General features: G+C 41.1%; 2 protein-coding genes across 3 annotated transcripts in view; one reads left to right on the top strand and one right to left on the bottom strand.

The window, feature by feature from the left end:
* Positions 1–14516, top strand: part of FARP1 (FERM, ARH/RhoGEF and pleckstrin domain protein 1) — a 355492-nt gene extending 340976 nt beyond the window's left edge. For both annotated transcript variants that reach the window (XM_037800491.1, XM_037800490.1), the window contains 3 exons: positions 10132–10239; positions 10790–10941; positions 12915–14516. In XM_037800491.1, the coding sequence (XP_037656419.1) occupies positions 10132–10239; positions 10790–10941; positions 12915–12996 (342 nt within the window). In that variant the 3' untranslated portion in view covers positions 12997–14516. The remainder of the gene's footprint in view (positions 1–10131; positions 10240–10789; positions 10942–12914) is intronic.
* A 962-nt stretch (positions 14517–15478) lies between these two features.
* STK24 (serine/threonine kinase 24) overlaps positions 15479–20024 on the bottom strand; it is a 147797-nt gene continuing 143251 nt past the window's right edge. The window contains 1 exon segment of the mRNA XM_037800492.1: positions 15479–18565. Within this exon segment, the coding sequence (XP_037656420.1) occupies positions 18529–18565 (37 nt within the window). The 3' untranslated portion in view covers positions 15479–18528.

Genomic DNA, 20024 nt, shown 5'->3' with positions numbered 1-20024 from the left:
CAAAATTGTGTTCCAAACCACACACTCCTGTCTTCTATTACCCTGTAGTGCTCCCTTTAGTATTTCCTGTAGGGCAGGTGTCTTGTTCACAAAGTCTCTCATTGTTTGTTTGTCAGAAAATATTTTGAGCTCTCCCAATATTTGAAGGACAGCTTTGCTGGATACAGGATTCTTGGTTGGCGGTTTTTCTCTTTCAGTATCTTAAATATATCACACCACTTCCTTCTTGCCTCCATGGTTTCTGCTGAGAGATCTGCACATAGTCTTATTAAGCTTCCTTTGTATGTAATGGATTGCTTTTCTCTTGCTGCTTTCAGGATTCTCTCTTTGTCTTTGACATTTGATAATCTGATTATTAAGTGTCTTGGCGTAGGCCTATTCATATCTCTTCTGTTTGGAGTATGCTGTGCTTCTAGGATCTGTAATTTTATGTCTTTCATAAGAGATGGGAAATTTTCATTAATTATTTCCTCTATTATTGCTTCTGCCCCCTTTCCCTTCTCTTCTCCTTCTGGGACACCAATGATACGTACATTATTGTACTTTGTTTCATCCTTGAGTTCCCGGAGACGTTGCTCATATTTGTTCATTCTTTTTTCCATCTGCTCCTTTGCGTGTAGGCTTTCAGGTGTTTTGTTCTCCAGTTCCTGTGTGTTTTCTTCTGCCTCTTGAGATCTGCTGTTGTATGTTTCCATTGTCTTTCATCTCTTGTGTTGTGCCTTTCATTTCCATAGATTCTACTAGTTTTTTTGAACTTTTGATTTCTGCCATATACATGCCCAGTGCTTCCTTTACAGCCTCTATCTCTTTTTGCAATATCTTCTCTAAACTTTTTGAATTGATTTAGCATTAGTTGTTTAAATTCCTGTATCTCAGTTGAAGTGTACGTTTGTTCCTTTGACTGGGCCATAACTTTGTTTTTCTTAGTGTAGGTTGTAATTTTCTGTTGTCTAGGCATGGTTTCCTTGGTTATCCAAATCAGGTTTTCCCAGACCAGAACAGGCTCAGGTCCCAGAGGGAAGAAATATTCAGTATCTGGTTTCCCTGAGGGTGTATCTTAGAAAATTGCTCCACCCTTTGATGCCTCAGGTCACTGTGCTTTTCTGCCCAGCAGGTGATGCCTGTTAGCCTATATTTCTTGACTGGTGTGAAGAGGTATGGCTGTGTTCCCCCAGGCTCTGGGGTCTGGTTCTGAATGGAAAGGGCCCCACCCCTTTCCTCCTAGAGAAGACAGACCCCTCAGGTGGAGGTCATTAGCATTTCAATGGTCTCGCTGTCTGCTTGTGCTGTCTCCACCCTTCCCAGAGTCACAGACCTGGAAACTGAAAATGATTGGGGCTTTCTCCACTGAGCCGAAAAAGAAACAGATAGTCCCCTTCAGACCCAGTCCAAGGCGACCCTCCGGCTCTCCCAGGTCAGTCGTCACCCAAAGCCTCTGTCTGTTTTTTGGGGATGCGTACCTGTAGTGAGCAGTTCACACTCGCTACTTAAAACCCCAGTTGGAGCTCAGCTGAGCTATATTCGCTTGCTGGGAAAGAGCTTCTCTCTGGCACCACAAGGCTTTGCAGCTCAGGCTATGGGGGAGGAGGTCTCACGACTTGGTTCTGCAGGTTTTGCTTACAGATTTTATGCTGTGTTCTTGGGCATTCCTCCCAATTCAGGTTGGTGTATGATGAGTGGATGGTCTCGTTTGTCCCCCTGCAGTTATTCTGGATTATTTACTAGTTGTTTCTGGTTTTTTGTAGTTGTTCCAGGGGGACTACTTAGCTTCCACTCCTCTCTATGCCGCCATCTTGCCCGAGTCCTGTGATATAGTTTTACATCTTTCTTTTCAATTTGAATGCCTTTTATTTCTTTTTCTTGTCTAGTTGCCCTGGCTAGCATTTCCAGTACAATGTTAAATAGTAATGGTGATAGCAGGCTTCCTTGTCTTGTTCCTGATCTTAGGGAGAAAACCTTCAATCTTTCACTCTTATTAAAGTCAATTTCATTCAGGAAAGGAAAAATAAAATCTTCTTTGGTAATAACTGTTTAATTACCTCATACCAAGGATTACTGATTTCAGGTTTAACTGCAAATTTTGAGATATATTCACATACCATATAATCCATCCAAAGTTTACCATGTTTTACAGTATCATCCCCTAGTCATCATGCTCAATTTTAGACCATTTTCATTACTCCAAAAATAAAAATAAGAAGTAGACATAAAAAAAGAAAACCCAAAACACCCCATACTCCTTATATTGGTGTGATACATTTGTTACTGTTGATAAAAGAATATTAAGATATTACTGTTAACTATAGTTCATAGTTTGCATTGAGTACTTTTTTTCCCATATACCCCTCTATTATTAACTCTTTGTACAAGTGTTATACATTTATACTAGAGTTCATGAAAGAACTTACTTATATTTGTAGTGTTAATCATAAATAACATCCACCCCAAGGTTCACTGTGTTATATAAACCCATATTTTAACCTCTAGCTTTCCTTTTGGTGACATACAGACTCTAAACAAACAACCCCTTTCAATCACATTCACCCACCATTCAGCACTATTACTTATAATCCCAATAACAAGCTACCCTCACCTCTATCCATTTCCAAACATTGAAGTTCAACCTCATTAAAAATTCTGTACAAGTCTTTCACTCTAGTATGTTGTTAGCTGTGGGTTTTTCATATATGTTCTTTATCAGGCTGGAGAAGTTCCTTTCTATTTCTATTTCTCTGAGTTTCCAAAAAAAGGAGCTGGGGTTTGTCAACTGCCTTTTCTGCTTTGAGATGATCATGTGGGTTTTTATCTTTCATTCTGCTGATGTGGTGTATTACATTGGTTTTCTTGTTTTAAAGTACCCTTACATACATAGGACAAATCCCACTTGATCATGGTATATAATTCTTGTAATGTGCTCTTGGGTTCAGTTTGCTAGTATTTTGTTCAGGATTTTTGCATGTGTATTCATAAGGGATATTGGTCTGTAATTTTCTCTTATTGTGATCTCTATCTGGCATTGATGTTAGGATGATGCTGGAGTCATAAAACAAATTAGGAAATTTTCCTTCCTTTTCAGTTTTCCAGAAAAGTATAAAGAGGATTGTTAATTCTTCTATGAGTATTTGGTAAAATTCACCCATGAAGCCATCCTGGCTTTTCCTTGTTGCAAAGTGTTCACTGATTCAATGTCTTATTGGTCTGTTGAGATCTTCTATTTCTTAAGTCAGTTTAAGCAATTTATGTGTTTCTAAGATTTTGTTCATCTAGGTTGTCTAATTTGTTGGCATACAATTGTTCATAATATCCTCATCATCTTTTTTATTTCAGTGAAGTTGGTAGTAATTACCCCTAATTCCATTTCTGATTTTTGTTATTTGCTTCCTGTCTTTTTTCCTTTGTCTAGCTAAAATTTTGTTCATTTTGTTGATCTTTTCAAATAACCAACTTTTTATTTTAATGCAATTAAAATATTTAATTAAATTTAATTAAAATTAATAATTTTAATTATTGAGATATATTCATATACCATACAACCAATCCAAATTATACCATCACCAGCTCACCATAACATCACATAGTTGAGCATACATCCTTATGATCAATTTTAGAACATTTTCATTACTCCAGAAAAAGAAAGAAAACCCAAATCCCCCTTACCCCAACCCCCCACCCCTTATTATTAACCCATGGTATTGGCTTGGTACATTTGTTACTGGTGATGAGAGTATTAAAATATTACTGTTAACTATAGTCCATAGTTTGCAATAGGTACATTTTCCCCATATATTCCTTTATTAACTCTCGTGATGTCATACACTTACTCTAGTTGATGAAAGAACTATTTTCTATTTGTACAGTTAATCACAGACATTGGCCACCACAAGATTCACTGTGTTATACAGTCCCATGTTTTAACTTCCAACTTTCCTTCTGGTGACATACGTAATTCTAAACTTCCCCTTTCCACCAAATAGACATACCATTCAGCACCATTAAACATTCTGTATTTATTAAACAATTGCTCCCCAACAAAGATTCTCTTGATTGTTTCCCTGTTTTTAATTTCATTCATCTATTCTCTAACCCTTATTTGTTTCTTTCTCCTCATTTTGGGTTGGGTTTGCTCTCCTTTTCCTCCAGGTGTGAAGTTAGGTTACTGATTTGAGATCTTTCTTCCTTTTAATGGAAGCATTTAAAGCTATAAATTTCCCTCAGCATTGCTTTTGCTGCATCCTGTTTTAGTATGTTGTGTTCTCATTTACATTCATCTAAAAATACTTCCTAATTTCCCTTTTTCCCTTATTTCTTCTTTGACTCATTGCTTAAGAGTATGTTAATTTCCATGTGTTTGTGAATTTTCCATTTCTCTCCATTATTAATTTCTAGCTTCATTCCATTGTGGTCAGAAAAGACACTTTAATGGTTCCAATCTTTTAATATTTATTGAGACAGCCTCGAGAATGATCCATGAGCATTTGAGAAGAATGTATACCCTGCTGTTGTTAGATGAAGTGTTCTATATATGTCTACTAGATCTAATTAGTTTGTAGCATTGTTCAAGTCCTCTATTTCCTTATTGAGCTACTGTCTAGGTTACTATTCATTGTTGAAAGTGGTGTATTAAAGTCTCCTACTATTAATATAGAACTATTTCTCCCTTCAAATCTGTCAATTTTTGCATCATGTATTTTGGTGCTGTTTGGTGCATACATGTTTGTCATCTTTATCACTTAATAGTTTTTGAGTTGAAGTTCATTTTGTCTGATATTAGTTTAAGCCATCCCTGCTCTCTTTTGATTATTATTTGCATGAAATACTTTTTTCCATCCTTTCACTTCCAGTCTACTTGAGCCTTTGATTTTAAGGTGTGTCTTTTATAAAAAGCATATAGTTGGGTCATGCTTTTTATCCATCTGCCAATCTCTGTCTTTTGATGGGAGAGTTTGACCTATTTACATTTAAAATAATAACTGGTAATGCAGGACTTCTGGTTTTTTTAAGTTTACATCTTTTTTTGCCCCTCAATTCTTCCATTATTGCCAATTTTCTGTTAGTTGATCTTTGGTAATAATGCCTTCTGATTTACTTCTGTGCCTGTTTTTCCAGTATTTTCTTTGTGGTTACCATGGGTTTAAACTTGACATCCTAAATCTATAACAATCTTGTTTGGTTTCATACCTACTTAACTTCAATAGAATATACAAATTATAATCCTACACCTCTCCATCCCTCTCACCTTTATTTATTTCTTGTCACAAATTACATATTCATACATTGAGTCCAGAACCGTTGATTTACTATTACATTTTATGCATTTGCATTTAGATCCTGTAGGAAGTAAAAAGTGGAGTTACAAACCAAAAATACAATAGTACTGGTGTTTATATTTACCAATGTCATTATCTTTACTGGAGATGTTTATTTCTTCATGCAACTGCTATCTAGTGTCCTTTCTTTTCAACCTGCAGAACTCCCTTTAGCATGTCTTATGGGGCTGGTCGAGTGGTGATGAACTCCTTCCCCTTTTGTTTATCTGGGAATGTCTTAATTTCTCCTTTTTTTTTTAATTCATTTTATTGAGATATATTCACTTACCATGCAGTCATATAAAACAAAGCGTACATTCAATTGTTTACAGTGCCATTATATAGTTGTGCATTCATCACCAAGATTAATTTTTGACATTTTTATTACCACACACAAGTAATAAGAATAAAAATTAAGGTGAAAAAGACCAAGTAAAGTAAAAAAGAACACTGGGTGCCTTTTTTTTTTTTTCCTTCCCCCGTTTTTCTACTCATCCATCCATAAACTAGACAAAGGGGAGTGTGGTCCATATGGCTTTCCCAATCACATTGTCACCCTTCATACACTGCATTTTTATACAATCATCTTCAAGATTTCATGGGTTCTCGGTTGTAGTCTGATAGTTTCAGGTATTTACTGCTAGCTATTCCAATCCATTAAAACCTAAAACGGGTTGTCTATATTGTGCTTAAGAGTGCCCACCAGAGTGACCTCTCGGCTCATTTTGGAATGTCTCCGCCACTGAAGCTTATTTCATTTCCTTTCACATCCCCCTTTTGGTCAAGAAGATGTTCTCCATCCCACGATGCCAAGTCTAGATTCCTCCCCAGGAGTCCTAGTCCACGTTGCCAGGGAGATTCACTCCCCTGGGTGTCAGATCCCACGTAGGGGGGAGGGCAGTGATTTCACCTGCCAAGTTGGCTTAGCTAGAGAGAGAAGGCCACATCTGAGCAACAAAGTCTCCCTCATTTTTGAAAAAGAGTTTTACTGGATATAGAATTCTTAGGTTGCAATTTTTTGCTGTCAGCACTTTATTCCATCCTGTTGCTTTCTTTCCTCCATGGTTTCGATGAGAAATTGGCACTCAGTCTTATCAAGACTCCCTTGTATGTGATGCTTTGCTTCTCTCTTGCAGCTTTCTGAGTTTGTTGAGCTTCTTTGATACATTTGTTCATGTCTTTTGTTAAATTTGGGAAGTTTTCAGTCATTATTTCCTTGAATATTCCCTCTGCCCCTTTGTTTCTTTTCCTTCTGGGACTCCTATGATGCAAATATTAGTATGCTTAATAGTGGCCCACAGGCTTCTTTGGCTCCATTCACTTTTCTTCATTCTTTTTTCTTTCTCTTCCACAGACTGAATGATTTGAATTTTCTTATCTTCAAGTTCCCCGAGTCTTTCTTCTGCTATAGAATCCTTCTAGGGAATTTTTTTCTCTGTGTTTCTCCCTGTTTGGTTCCTTTCATAATTTCCTTGTGTTCATGTCATTTCCCTAATGTCCTTTAGTTCTCTGTCCATTTTTCCCTTTAGCTCTTTGAGCATATTTTTAAAAAGTCGTCTGGAATGTCCCAAGTATCCTCCTTGTGGATGGTTTCTAATACTTTAATCTCCTTTGCGTGAGCTAACACTTCCTGTTTCTTTGTATGTTTTGTAATCTTTTGTTGAACCCTGCATATTCTGGTATTTTAATATCCTGCTGCTGGAACAGAGATGCTGAGGTGTCTGTTCCTTAAGCTTGTAGCCAGCTAGTGTTATGACTGAGATTTCTTTGAATGCCAGGAGCAAGAAACCAAAAGTTGTCAGAAACCCAAAAAAAAGAATAATTTTCCGTCTCTGCAAACTGGCCTGTGCAAGTGCTTTCCTTCTAAGCTTAGTCATACAGTAAGTTTAAAGTATAGGGATTTCCCAGTCTCTTCTTTCCATGTATCTTGTCCTGTGTATGGACCTGTAGGCCTAGACATTCCCCTAGGAAACTGTTTCCTCACAAATTGGGTACTATACTGCATGTCCCATAGCTGGCATTCCTTTGCCCCATGTAGCTGCAATGTGACTGCTTTCCTACAGTGTTCCATATGAGGGCTCTGTTAGCCCCCACCAGGTGCAAGGAAAGTTCTGGCATGGCATAACTGCAATACATGCCCTGGTTCAGTCCTTCAGGCTGCCCCCAGACAGATGGCACATACATGCATGCACACTTGGGTGTATACAAATGCACTCTGCAAACTCCAGAACCAAGATCAGGAACCCGCATGGGGGAGGGGCCAACAAGAACACCAAGAGATCCTACCATTTTTAAGTAGAATTAGCATTTTTCTTGTTCAAAGCTTCCTCGGAGAACACTGGTACATCTCATTCCACCATCTTGACCGGAGCCTTTGGCCAGTAATGCAGGTCAAATACTTATGAAACTGGCTAATCTATTGTTCTGCAAATGACCCTTCCTTTAGATTGATCTTCTGGCCCCCAGGTGCACTGCTTCAATCTGGTGTCCATGGTGTACCTTCTGATGCCAGATGCCAACATGCTCCATGACTAGAAAACAGGACTAATTCTCTCTGGGCCTTTGCAGCCCCCCTCTCATCTTGACTCAGCATGCTCCTTTCTTAAAGTCCTATGCACAATTTCTCTCTCTTCCAATTCTATCTCCTATGACTAGGGCAGGTAAAATGATTAACAGGGATGTTTGGGGGTAGTGAGAAGATGCGCTGGCCTCGACAGAAGAGTTGTGGACAAGCCAGTGAGAACTAGAGGCTCACATCAGATATGGATGTCTATGGTTGGATAACCAGTGTGAAGCTTCACCTGCAAGCAGGAGAAGACAGGGAAGTTCTTAAAGTGAAATGATAGTTGAGAGAAAGTAGAACACTATAGATAGGAAGTTATTCAGCAGTTGGAGGACATAAAGGGGCCCTGAATGCCAGTGATGATGAACAGGCTGGAAAGAACAGCTAGGAAAGGGAGAATCAGGGTGGGGAGTGAGCCAGGAAGAACAGAGACTTCAGTCAGGGAGACTGGAAGCCATTAAGGGCCACAAGGAAATGGGGTGTCATCAGGCTTGTTCTGGGTCAAAGCTGTAGCGATCACCTGTAACAGTACCAGGTAGAGTCTAGTGCAGGTTGGAGACAGGCTTAGTCATCCACATAGACAAAAGGTTCAGCCTCTTGAGAGCAGTGGGGCCATGTGACATGCAAAGCCATGGGAGGAGAGTTTCTCTAGGGTTGACAGCTATGGAGGCCACCAGGACAATGGGAAGCAAGAAAAGACCATGGATATGACTATTAAGAAGTGTCTGGTCTATTCAAATGGCAAAGCCAGAAGTATTTATTTAGAGCATTTATACCCCATTTGTTCCAAAATGGATTTAAGGTGGCTGTCCGAAGTCAGTGAGTTCTAATGAACCTGCCATGGAAAAATCTGGCCTGGAGTCTCGTTAATCCATAAAGTACATATACCAGTAGGGCTGGCTTTTGTTTTATAGTTAGTTGCATATAAGAGAAATAGATTCTGGATTCCATCTGAAGGAGGTGATTTGATTCAATATAAAAAAATGCTAATTACAATGTCCTCACATCTACTGAATGACTTCTGTCTAATCACATGTGGTGTTGCAGAAGTTTTTAATCTGGCTGCTGCTGACACCTGCTTGGAATTCAGAGCACTCCATTTACTTGTCCTTTACAGCCTGTGGGTGAGGGTGGCAGCCAGAAGGGGGAATTGATGCTTGTAGCTGTCCCGTCTCCCCACCCCCACCCCCAGGTGCCTGCTGGGCCTGGGATGCCTTCTCTCTGCTCTGTGTTTGGAATGTTCCCCTTGGGTTAGCGAGGCCCCTCCCCAGGGCCTCCTTCCTTCAATAACAGGGTGGGGTTTACTGTTAATTTCTGTCTCCCTCACCAGACACTTTTAAGGCAGAGATACTTTTAAAAAAATGCTTCTTGTCATCTCAACACCTAGCATAGGGGCCTTATGTAAATGGTTGCTTAACAGTGCAATTGGGTTATATATAAGCTATTGAAGAAAAAAAAAATACCAAAGGGATAGAATAAATAGATCTGCATCTTACCTTGTAACTTGACTTTGACAAAGGGACCAAAAGAGCCAAGGTCTTGTCAAAAATGCCAGCGTGCCTTCCTACTGGCCTCTTCTCTGCTGAGAATATTGGAGGGCCTTTGGAGATTCAGTGCAGTCTCTGCCTGGCCCCCAAAACACTTTTCTAACTCAGCAGGCCTCCAGAGATCACAGGAGCTACAGACTTAGGCCCCCCCTCAAACATAGGGGTGTCATTGCTTGTCAAGCCTGATTCTGCTAGTATTTATTCTTTGCTTATCTCCTGGGGAGGGTTCGCTTCTGTGGAGGGCCAAGACGTTCAAGGCCAAGAAGGCGTTCTGCTGAAAGCCAGTGTTAAGGGAGAACGAGGTGCTTCCTGCCCTGCTCTGGGCCGTGTGTTTGGAGCAGGCCCTGGTGAGAGAGCCTGTCCTTGCTCACTAGGTGGCAGTCGAGAGCTGCTTAAGTGTGACTCACGGACTTGGCAGCACAGAAATTGTTCAAGGGTGACAAGAACTAATCAAACCAGCTCACAATCTATCAAGGGTTTCTCCACCAGCCCTGGCCCATTTCCTTAAGCTGCAGATTTGCCTCAATCACAGAAAGCCTGTAACTCACTTGTGGGGTCTAGCGCAGGCAGGGCACATAAGTAACCACACCGCAAAAACCAGTGGAACCCTCAAGACTAACCTGTCCTTCCAGAGGACTCACCTGTACTCCCATTGCCATGTGTTTCAACATGTGTGTGTCTATCTGTGCTTCTTACTGGACTACCTGTATTTCAGAATCAGTTGTCTGGGAACCTGCTGAGGAAGTTCAAAAACAGTAACGGCTGGCAGAAGCTGTGGGTGGTGTTCACCAACTTCTGCCTGTTCTTCTACAAATCACACCAGGTGAGTGCCTCAGCCAGGGCAGGTGGCCCTGAGCCCTGCCCCTGGGAGGGGACGCTAAGTGAGGTGGCCCCACTAGAGGCAGGGTGGGTGTTGAGTGCCCAGGAATCCTTATTTCTAGGGACCCAAGTGTAGCACCGTCCCTTCTCCCAGGCCAGGCAGCCTTCCCCTGGAAGAAGGAAGCGCTTTGCCCTTGAGCTGCTGAGCCACACCTAGCCAGGCGAGAAGCCCTGGTGCCTGCCATAGGCCTGCGGGGGAGGCCGTACTATGAGATCCATGCCTCTCTGAGGAAAGGCTGACGTTCAATTTGCCGAAGGGCTTCTTGTTTGCTAGTTGGCAACGGCTACAGGGAGATGACTTAACTGATGGTCCAGGACACACTGGCTGGACCAGTGAATCGGCAAAGCCTGGGTTCCCCTGCTCTGTGCCCTCCCAGGCCCCACACCTGCAGGGCCAACCTCCTGGGCTCCCAAGAGTTTCTAGTTGACGCCGGCAGCTGCACTCACTGCCTGAGACCACCTCCCCAAAGCCGTCTTCTGTTCACCCTTTGCAGGACAATCATCCCCTCGCCAGCCTGCCTCTGCTAGGATATTCACTCACCATTCCCTCAGAATCCGAGAACATCCACAAAGACTACGTGTTCAAGTTGCATTTCAAGTCCCATGTGTACTACTTCAGGGCTGAAAGTGAATACACATTTGAAAGGTAGACGTTCCCTTCTTTCCTAGGCACACAGCACCTGAAGAAAAAGGATGTGCTTCTTCTAAGAAGTGGCTGATTTAAAAAGGCTTTCCCAGCAGTGGCTACTCACCCCCTGTGGACTTGGGTATTTACGCCAATCCAAGATATGTTTCATAGCTTTTTAAAGCCCTTCCACTGCAGGGAACGTCTTATTTCATGAGATATAGGGTCCCCCTAAGTACACTTCTGTTCTCCACATAGAAGCAAATAAACAATCATGTTCCTGGGTAATGACATCAGTACTTAACCTGTACAATGTTATCTCTAATTTGTGTGTATGGTAGTAGCAAGCAGAGCCTCAGAATGTGTGTATAACACAGGGAGAGCTGAAGTACTGTGCTGGCCTTTACTAGCCTGGTTTACCTGCCTCAGTCCAGAGAAAGCATTTTAATAGCAAAAGCAAAACAAAAACCTTACATTTTTCAGTCTATAGCTTTATCAGTTAGTAACCGTATTCCTGACTGGGCTGTGACCAAAAGGTTAACTTTCAGGTCAGACGACCATAGGAGGAACGAAAAAATTCCTAGTTCTTCTTAGGGTTTCTAAGTGAAACTACCTGCAGTCATCTTAGTTCAACCAAGAAATACAAGCAAATGGAAGGGGCGAGGCCATCAGGTTAGACACTTACTTGGCTTGAGACTGTTTCTGAAATTCATGTTCCAAGGCGAAATTCTGAGCCTCGGGGTGGTGCAGGCTACAAAAGCAGTAGTTATTACTGCTGAGCACCCTGGAGGAACCCTCAAGGCCACAGACCAGACATAACCCTGGTGACGAACATTACTTGGTAGGACAATAACTAGTTGCCTCAGTACGCACTGATACCGAACTCCACAAGGATTTCTAAATTAATGGACCAGCTATGAACTGTGTATAATCCCTGTTATCTCCCAGGGTTTAAAACACCCATGACATCTTTAAAAAAAAAAAAAAGCAGTTCCTAAGCTACACTTCTTGAAAAACAAACCCAGAGAATATTAATTCTCTTGATCCTGGGATTTTATTATTGGATCTTCTTAAAAGAATCATCTAGCCTTGTTGTGGTAAGATCTCAAAATGACCTGTTTAGGAAGTTTCTAGATACAAGCATTCCCCGTCTGTCATACCATAAGCTCCATGGAGGCTTGAAGCTTGGTGTAACCCCGGTTTTCTCGACCTGCGCACTATAGCTATTGAGGACAGATAATGCTTTGTAGAGGGAGAAGGGGGTGCTGTCCCGTGCATCGTGGATGTTTAGTAGCAGCCATGGCCTCTACCCACTAGATGCCAGTAGCACTTCCGCCCCTCGCTGCCATAAAACCAAGTGTCTCCAGACTTTGCCAAATGTGACCAGAGTGAGGTGATGGGTGGTGGTGAAACTAGCCCCCTTAAATCCTGCCCGCCCCAACCCCTCCACTGAGAATCACTGGTATACCCAAAACAGACCTGGCAAATACTGATTTGCACACAGTGGAACACCTACCTGAGGTTCCTCAGTCAGCACACCATTGTTGGTACTGAACAAGAAAAAGACTATGGAGATAGAGGACTCCTAAGTAGCCAGAACTCAACCTCAGCCCTACTTGCTCAAAATGGGGTGCACTAGGGGCACAGGGCCAGCAGAGAGCTGTCGTCTAGGGTGGGCAAGGCATAGCCCTCTCAGGCACTTCACGTTCCCTCCGAAATAAGGTCAGGTCAGTAGTTTTCAAACTATGTTCCTTGGTAGAAGCTAGAGGAACCCTTAGTCTACTTTCATTTGCTTGAGTTCTGAGACCTCAATTAGGAACTCCTGTAGTGCTAAAAGGGCATATTACAAACCAGCAGGTAAGTTCATCATGCTGTGTTTCATAAGTAATGGCAGTGCACCAAGTATCATGAAGCTGTTACAAATGAGAAAAAAATCAGGCACAAGTATACAGAAAAGTAGCCTGAGGCATTCATTTTACTTTCTTCCATTTTAGGTGGATGGAGGTTATCCGAAGTGCTACCAGCTCCGTCTCCCGTACCCACATTTTAAGTCACAAAGAGTCTCACGTGTATTGACAGCTGGACACACCTGGTTTTCTCAGTGGCTGCTTTTCTGGAGGACATTTACTTTCTTCTGTATTAATGAAGCCTAGTAAAATTAACACCTGCCTGAAAAACAAAAACAAGGTTCTACAGCAATTCTCATCTGTCTCTGCAGCACCACTTTTAACCTTGTCTTTCAGCTGTTCCTTTCTCATCCTAATGGAACAGTGTTCCCACCTCTGATCCGGTGAGGCGTGTTTGTCATTCTCTTGGTGGGCTCTTTTTTAGCTTGTGCCAGTATTAATATAGTGCCAAATGACAACTTTTCCTCCACAACTGCACCTTAATAGCAGTACCGACACATCCGTTCAACAAAAAGACAGGGCAATTGCTCTTCTTTTTCTTAAAAAAAAGGTAATTTCATTATTTTGATCTATAGGCTGTTGCATTTTTAAAATGGAATATACATTTCCAGGGTTTGCGATACACATGACTTAGTCTTAAGCAAATGAGATCACTTTCAGATTTCGTTTTTTTTTTTCAACCTTTCTACTTTTATAATAGAAAATTAGTAGGACTTCTTTGATTAATAAGCAATTTGCAGCACACAACGTTCCACTTTGGGGGTTTCACTCTCCAACAAGACACTTCTTATCAGATCTACTTCTTGGCTCAAGTTGACCAAACTGTAAGTGATTACTATTTACAAAATGTAGTGAGTTGTTTTTTGTTAAAGAGAAGCAGAAATCCAGTGCAATATCTGGGCTATCACTGTACTGTGGGTGGTGTATACAACGGGAAGACACTAAGCTGTGATGTTTTGCTATTTTGTTTCAAAGCATGAAAAATCTGTATGTCATTCATCAGGGTCATCTGTGCTATGTTACGTTGTTACGTTATGGAGAGTTTTTGTGAGTGTCTGTGGATGCAAAAATACTATAAAGTAATGGTACGTAGTTCCCCAGGCACCTGTTACCATATCTATATCCTACAGCAACTGTGGTTGGAAACCGCACATTCTATAGTAGTATATATTGTGCCTGTCTTCAGAAGTCAGCATTCTCTCCTCTTTTTATACTCATTCCGCCCCTCCCCCAGGCCCAGGGTGTGGACAGTGTCACATTGCTCACCCCTGACAGTCAGACCACACAGGGAACGCGGTTCCCAGCAACTGCTTGGGCCCACTAGACGCAAAGCTTTTGCCTCTTCTTGATGGTTGGTGATAGGGGTGACTGCTATTCCCCCACTATGAAGGTCCTTCCTAATGCGACACAAACAATCCAGAGGCAGCAGCCAGTTCAACATAGTTCTCTTCCAGCACCCTACACTACAACCGGGAAAGCCTGCCTAAGTTAAGAAACACAAAGGAACACACAACCTTGTGGAACGGACTGGTATACGTGGAAACGGTGATTTATAAATGGATCAGTAGCTTGAGACGTGTTAATCATTTGCCTTACAATATGTACCAGATGGTTTTTAAGTACTAACAAAAGGGAATAAAAATACCTCACGCCACAATCCAGCATATTGAAGGTTCAAGGCAAAACAACCACCCTTGTCTGTCTTTATTTCCATCCACATGCATGGGAGGGTTGGGGGGTGAGCTACCAGCACTGCCTCTGCTGGGGAGGGACAGGTGTCGACTGTTCACTTCAGGGTGGATGTGAAAGGGGAAGGAGCAGAGGCTTACCCACTCACTGAAGGAAAACATCTGATAGTCATCTTCCTCCAACTTGGCACTGGGAAAATAAAACATTTTTAGAAGGAGACTGAGAATCCGCAGCTTTTAAAAAACAAAGGATCCCCAAGTGATAAGAGTGAAGCAGAGAGAGGCAGGGGCTACCTTCCCATCCTCACACTAGGTGGGGTGGAAGGAAGCAGCACAGTTAGTTGTAGAACACCCTGCCACACATACCCACACCGTGTCCCCCAAGGTAGGACTGCCTGGGAATGTGCATTCCACCACAGTCACTGAGCATCTGAGACAGTCATGGTGGTGTCAAGAAAACTCTCTCTGGAAGTCCCCTATCACTAACTTGTAGGAGCAAGCTGGTCCTACACCTCAGTATTTCTGAATGATTCCAGACCATTCGCTCAATACTTGTGCTTCAGACCTGTGTTCACCATCCATCTCCTGCCTGCGTTCCTTGACTACTAGACCCCAACCCAGTGCCAACACTTTTCCAGGAAATGTGGGGTGCGAGGAAAAAACTGTCTGCAGACTTACCCACCACAAGCATGAAAACTGTAAGTGTCTCCTTTATTTTTTAGCTTATTGACAAAGATGGACTTCAACTACAGATGAAAAATACAGGGTGTTTAAGTCTTGACCCATCTTAGTAAACTGGGCACAGGATGGAAGGGAGTATACACATTACCTAAGCCCTTGTGAATGCAAACGATAATTAACTCAAAATAATCTGGATAACTCAGACCACTCCCAAACTGCCAGGAACAGATGACTAGTCAGAGGCATACCTTCTACACATAAGACACAAAACTACAAAAAGCATCGTTTTCTGTGAACTTTATTGACCCTTGCATGAATCATACAGTACCTGTGCTTAGGAACACACCCACAGCACTCTCCCCATTTATTGCCATATTTTGTAGTAGAAATACAGAAACCATATTTTCTTTAAGGAAGGAAATATAAAAATGCTTATAAACTGACCATATGCTTTCCCAAAAGAAAGGTACAAAATGCTTCATTCATAAAGAACTGAACTAGACACTTCACAAGACCAACTTGAGAATGGGTTACAAGAATTGTTGGATTCTGTGGGGGTGTGGCACTTCGTTACATCAAGAAGATTACAACAGTTCTGTTAGGTTGCCAAGGCATCACAAACCACACTGCTGGCCCACTACATTTAGTGCAATCTGCTGGGGAAACAAGACAAGTTCAAAAGGGCACAAACAACCAGGTCAAATACAGTCTGACCACAGCTACCAATTCCAAAAAGCAGTATCTGTTCTGCCACTCAATGTTGTATAAAAACTTCTCTACACAAGCTGCATAAATGCAGTCTCCAGTCTCTAGGCAAGTAACCTATCAACAGGGTTTGGCACTGAGATGCTTCCAAATTTCAGCAGACCCATCGCAAATGCTGAGCTCACAGGTGTGGTTAAACAGCAATAACAGTTTATATAGTCTAAAGCAGGTTCCTTTTTAGTTCCAGCACCTGGTCTACTCTTCTAACGAAGGACTTTTAAGTGAATACACCAATACTAGCCTACTTGGCTAAACAAGAGTCCCTTAAAAACATTTCAGCTGATTTTGTGTGTCTTACAGAAAGTAACAAGTCAAAGAGATTATAAAGTGAGGTGATCCACTTTTAAAATCCAGTCAAATATCATCTTCCTTAGGAAGCTTAATCTACTGAAGATGCCTCTAGTGAACTTTAAAAAAATAATTTGCTGCTTTTCACAGGAGATGAATTGCACATTATAATAGTCGGGTGATTGCAGAGTGTCTACTGACCACACCAATCCAATCTACCAGTCAGCATAACCACGGTTACTCGTACTTAAGATTGACTTAAGCGTCGTCATGACATCATTGTCCAATCATAAATTTGAAGAACTCCCATTCATAAAAACTGCTATCTGAATTGACTCTTAAAATCAGACAAGCAGCATACTTTGGGAAACAATGGATTTGTTTCTTGAATGAAACAAGCTCCTGAAATGAACAAAACTCATCTTTGGTTTATGCCTCAGAGAAGGAAACAAATATTTCCTCCATACAGAATACTCTGTACAAACAAAATGAAAGATTCTCAAATTTTAACATTCTTGCTACAAGATACAATACTGTAAGAATTAGCAAATAAGTTCTATTAAGCCTAATCAAAACGTTTTCCTTACAGAAACTAACAGTTGGACCCAAACCTTAACAAATCAGGATTTAATTTTAGAGTTTTAAAAACTAGATGCCATTAACCTATCCAAGCAATAATCATCCAGACTCCTCTGGCTCAGGTCTCTGTCCTCTCCCTGTAGTGTAAGGCCACAAAGACAGCAGATCCCTTGTCTTACCTCTCACCGTTTACCCAGTAACTTCCTTGTTTCTAAAAATCTTTCATCTCCCCACACAAGACCTGGAACCCCAACGAGAGATGACAATAGTTAACATTCACAACATAAGAAGCTGCCACACGTACTTAAATCAGGCAGTCAAGAATTGCCACAAGAACTGTATTTCCCATCCTAGAATGCAAAGGATTACTTCCACTCTTGGCAAACAAGGTGCTGCTGCACGTCAAGAAAAATACAGCTGACCACTTAACAGACAAGGGCTCCTTTAAAGAACTAAACCCTTGATCAAGGTCCCTGGGAAGAGATATAGCAATATTACAATTCAGCAATATTCAACCACATTTTTTCAAAGACCAATTTTTTTTTTTAGTTGCATAGGAACTGACTTGGACATAGAACATTTTGAATGTGGGGCACATTTTCCTGTATCTTCTGAACCATCCACACACACACACACACACACACCCCACATGCAGCATATCTCTGCAGACATGCTGTCCTCTTGAATACAGTTTCAAGGAGAGTATGCAAAGCAGCTGTGTTATAAAATTTATTTTGTGTAAGCATTCAGACATTTTTAGGTGGGAAAGATGATACGTGGATTTCACTACAAGGTTCAACAGAAAATAATATTGAAAAGGATGGTACATCTGGCGCTGGGGACTGGCAGTGGCACAATTTAAAACAAAATGTTAAACGAGAGCACTTCATTTGGGAGAAACTTAATAATTTAAAGCTTCGTGAGGCAAGATATGTTCCAATTTAAAACACTGAGAAATAGTACCATTGATGAAAAAGGAAATCAACTTCTAAGTGTACCAAAAAGGCTACAGGGCAAACAAGAGGAGAATTTGCATTTGTTGAGGTACAAATAGGAGTTTTCCATAAGAGGGGCATTAATTATTATTAATGGCAAACCCTGCAAATACAAAATAAAACCCAAATCACTGGTCACATAATTCAAAATTTACATGTAATAAAGGCAAGGCAATAGACTCAAGTTATGGCCTGTCAAATATTTACTCCACTGACATTATCTACAGAAGCACTTGGCCAATTTGTACACAGTGATTCCTTATGCACGCCAAAAGGGTCTCCGTAAAAATGACACTATATACAGATCTGTACACCGATCCACCAGAGCGATTCTCCGTCTCCCGGGGGTTATCAACTTAAAGCAGGATACCTGAGGTTTCATTTTTTCAGTTGCCTTATCATAATCCCAAATATACATTTCAGGGTTTGTTTTTGTTTTTAAAGATACTTTCCTTGAATATGTGCACTACAGTTAAAATTTAAAATAAGAATAAAATACAACGACCGCTTAAAGGAGCCGACCCTCCCCACCCCGCCCCGCTGCGACGAGGCGCGTCTATCCCTGCGCAGGCGCACGCGGCCCCGGGAGCTGCCCTCCGCGAGCGCGCGCCTCTTCAGCGGGGTCAGCAAGGGGCTCTCGTTGACTTCTAAAGAGGAGGATAAAGAAGAAAAAAGGAAAACAAAACCCCAAATGCCAAAGAAATTTCAGTGGGATGAAGTTCCTCCACCACTTAGAGAGTATCTGGGAAAAACAAAAGGAGAAAAAGAACACATAAATGTCATTTCTCTGACCCCTGTGCAACAGTTCAAACCACCACCCAAGTAAAAGCAGCAAAATCTTAGTTTTCACAGAAAATCCCAAGTTAAAAACAAAAAGTGGATTAAATATCAATGGACTATTGTATTATATAAAAAAATGCATAAAAAGATAATCATGATTCCAACACAAAACCTTTTCAAATACATCAAATTCATAAAACAGATAGATAAAGTGAGATTGTGGTCAGCTTCTCCAGAGAGCAAAGAAATGTGAATAAAACAGTAATGGAAAACTCTTTTATCTATAATCATTTTTTAAAAAAGGAAAAAGTATTTTAATACCCAAAGGTATAATAAGATTCCAAAGATGCATACATATGGCTGATGTGAGTATGAGAATAGGAAGCCCTTTTTGGCCACAAAAGTATGCTTATCCAAATATTTTACTTCCTAGAACTGTTTCAGAAAAATCTGGTCCAAAAGAAGGAACAATGTATTTGTGCAAAGATGTCTCCTGAGTTCCTCTGTAATTATAAAAACTTGTAAACTACTTAGATGCCCAATACTAGAGAAACAGTTAAGTAAATTACAACAAACTGCGTAAAATATTTAAGGGTAAAAACTGTAATTAACTAGATTTTAAGCAAAATTTAAAACATACAAGTTAGTAAGTGTGCACAAATTATAGTGCACTATAATTCACATGTGAAAAACTGAATAAGCTTATGACTACATAATAATAAAAAGGCCATGCATAAAAGACAATGACAGTAATGATAATTGGGCCAAAGTGGTAGGATCATAGGTAATTTCTTCTGTTTTTCAATAGTCCTGCAATATTGTCTTGCTTTAGAATACAAAGAAGAAGGAGGTGGGAGGTGCCCTCATGGCCAACAGATCCTTCACCCACCTAAAAACTGACCCTGAATTACAAGCCCAGGAGATGGCTGATGAGATAAAGTATTTAATGGGATTCTTCTCAAGCATTCTAAACAAGAACTCCTCTTGTACAGGATTTAAAATACTTGGCACTCTCCACAGAACAAATGATTACATAAGTTCCTCTTGAAAAGCACGCTTTTGCCACAGATCTTAAGACCTGAATTTCAAGAACTATGAATGGCTAAATCATGGGATGACTGAAGTCACACAAAAAGATCCATGGATTAGTTCAAATTAAGATACACAGAAAGATGTGGACATTCTTTGGAAAGGCGGTGCTCACTGTTTCTAACGTGATCCACTAAAGTAATGTGTCTGAGAAGAAAACTGCCAGCAATTGTACGCAATGCCCAATGTGGTTTTAGCATCATATCTGTGGTGGACACACAAGAAAGAGCTTGAGGAGCCTCAAAGGAATAACTGACTGTGACAGCCAAGGAAGGCCACCTATAGGGGCAAGATAAGGCCCCCCACCCAGTCACTGGGTCAGTGGATGACTG

Source organism: Choloepus didactylus, chromosome 12 (genome assembly GCF_015220235.1).
Source record: "Choloepus didactylus isolate mChoDid1 chromosome 12, mChoDid1.pri, whole genome shotgun sequence".
Classification (NCBI taxonomy): Eukaryota; Metazoa; Chordata; class Mammalia; order Pilosa; family Megalonychidae; genus Choloepus; species Choloepus didactylus.
This window is presented reverse-complemented; position numbering and strand designations above follow the sequence as displayed.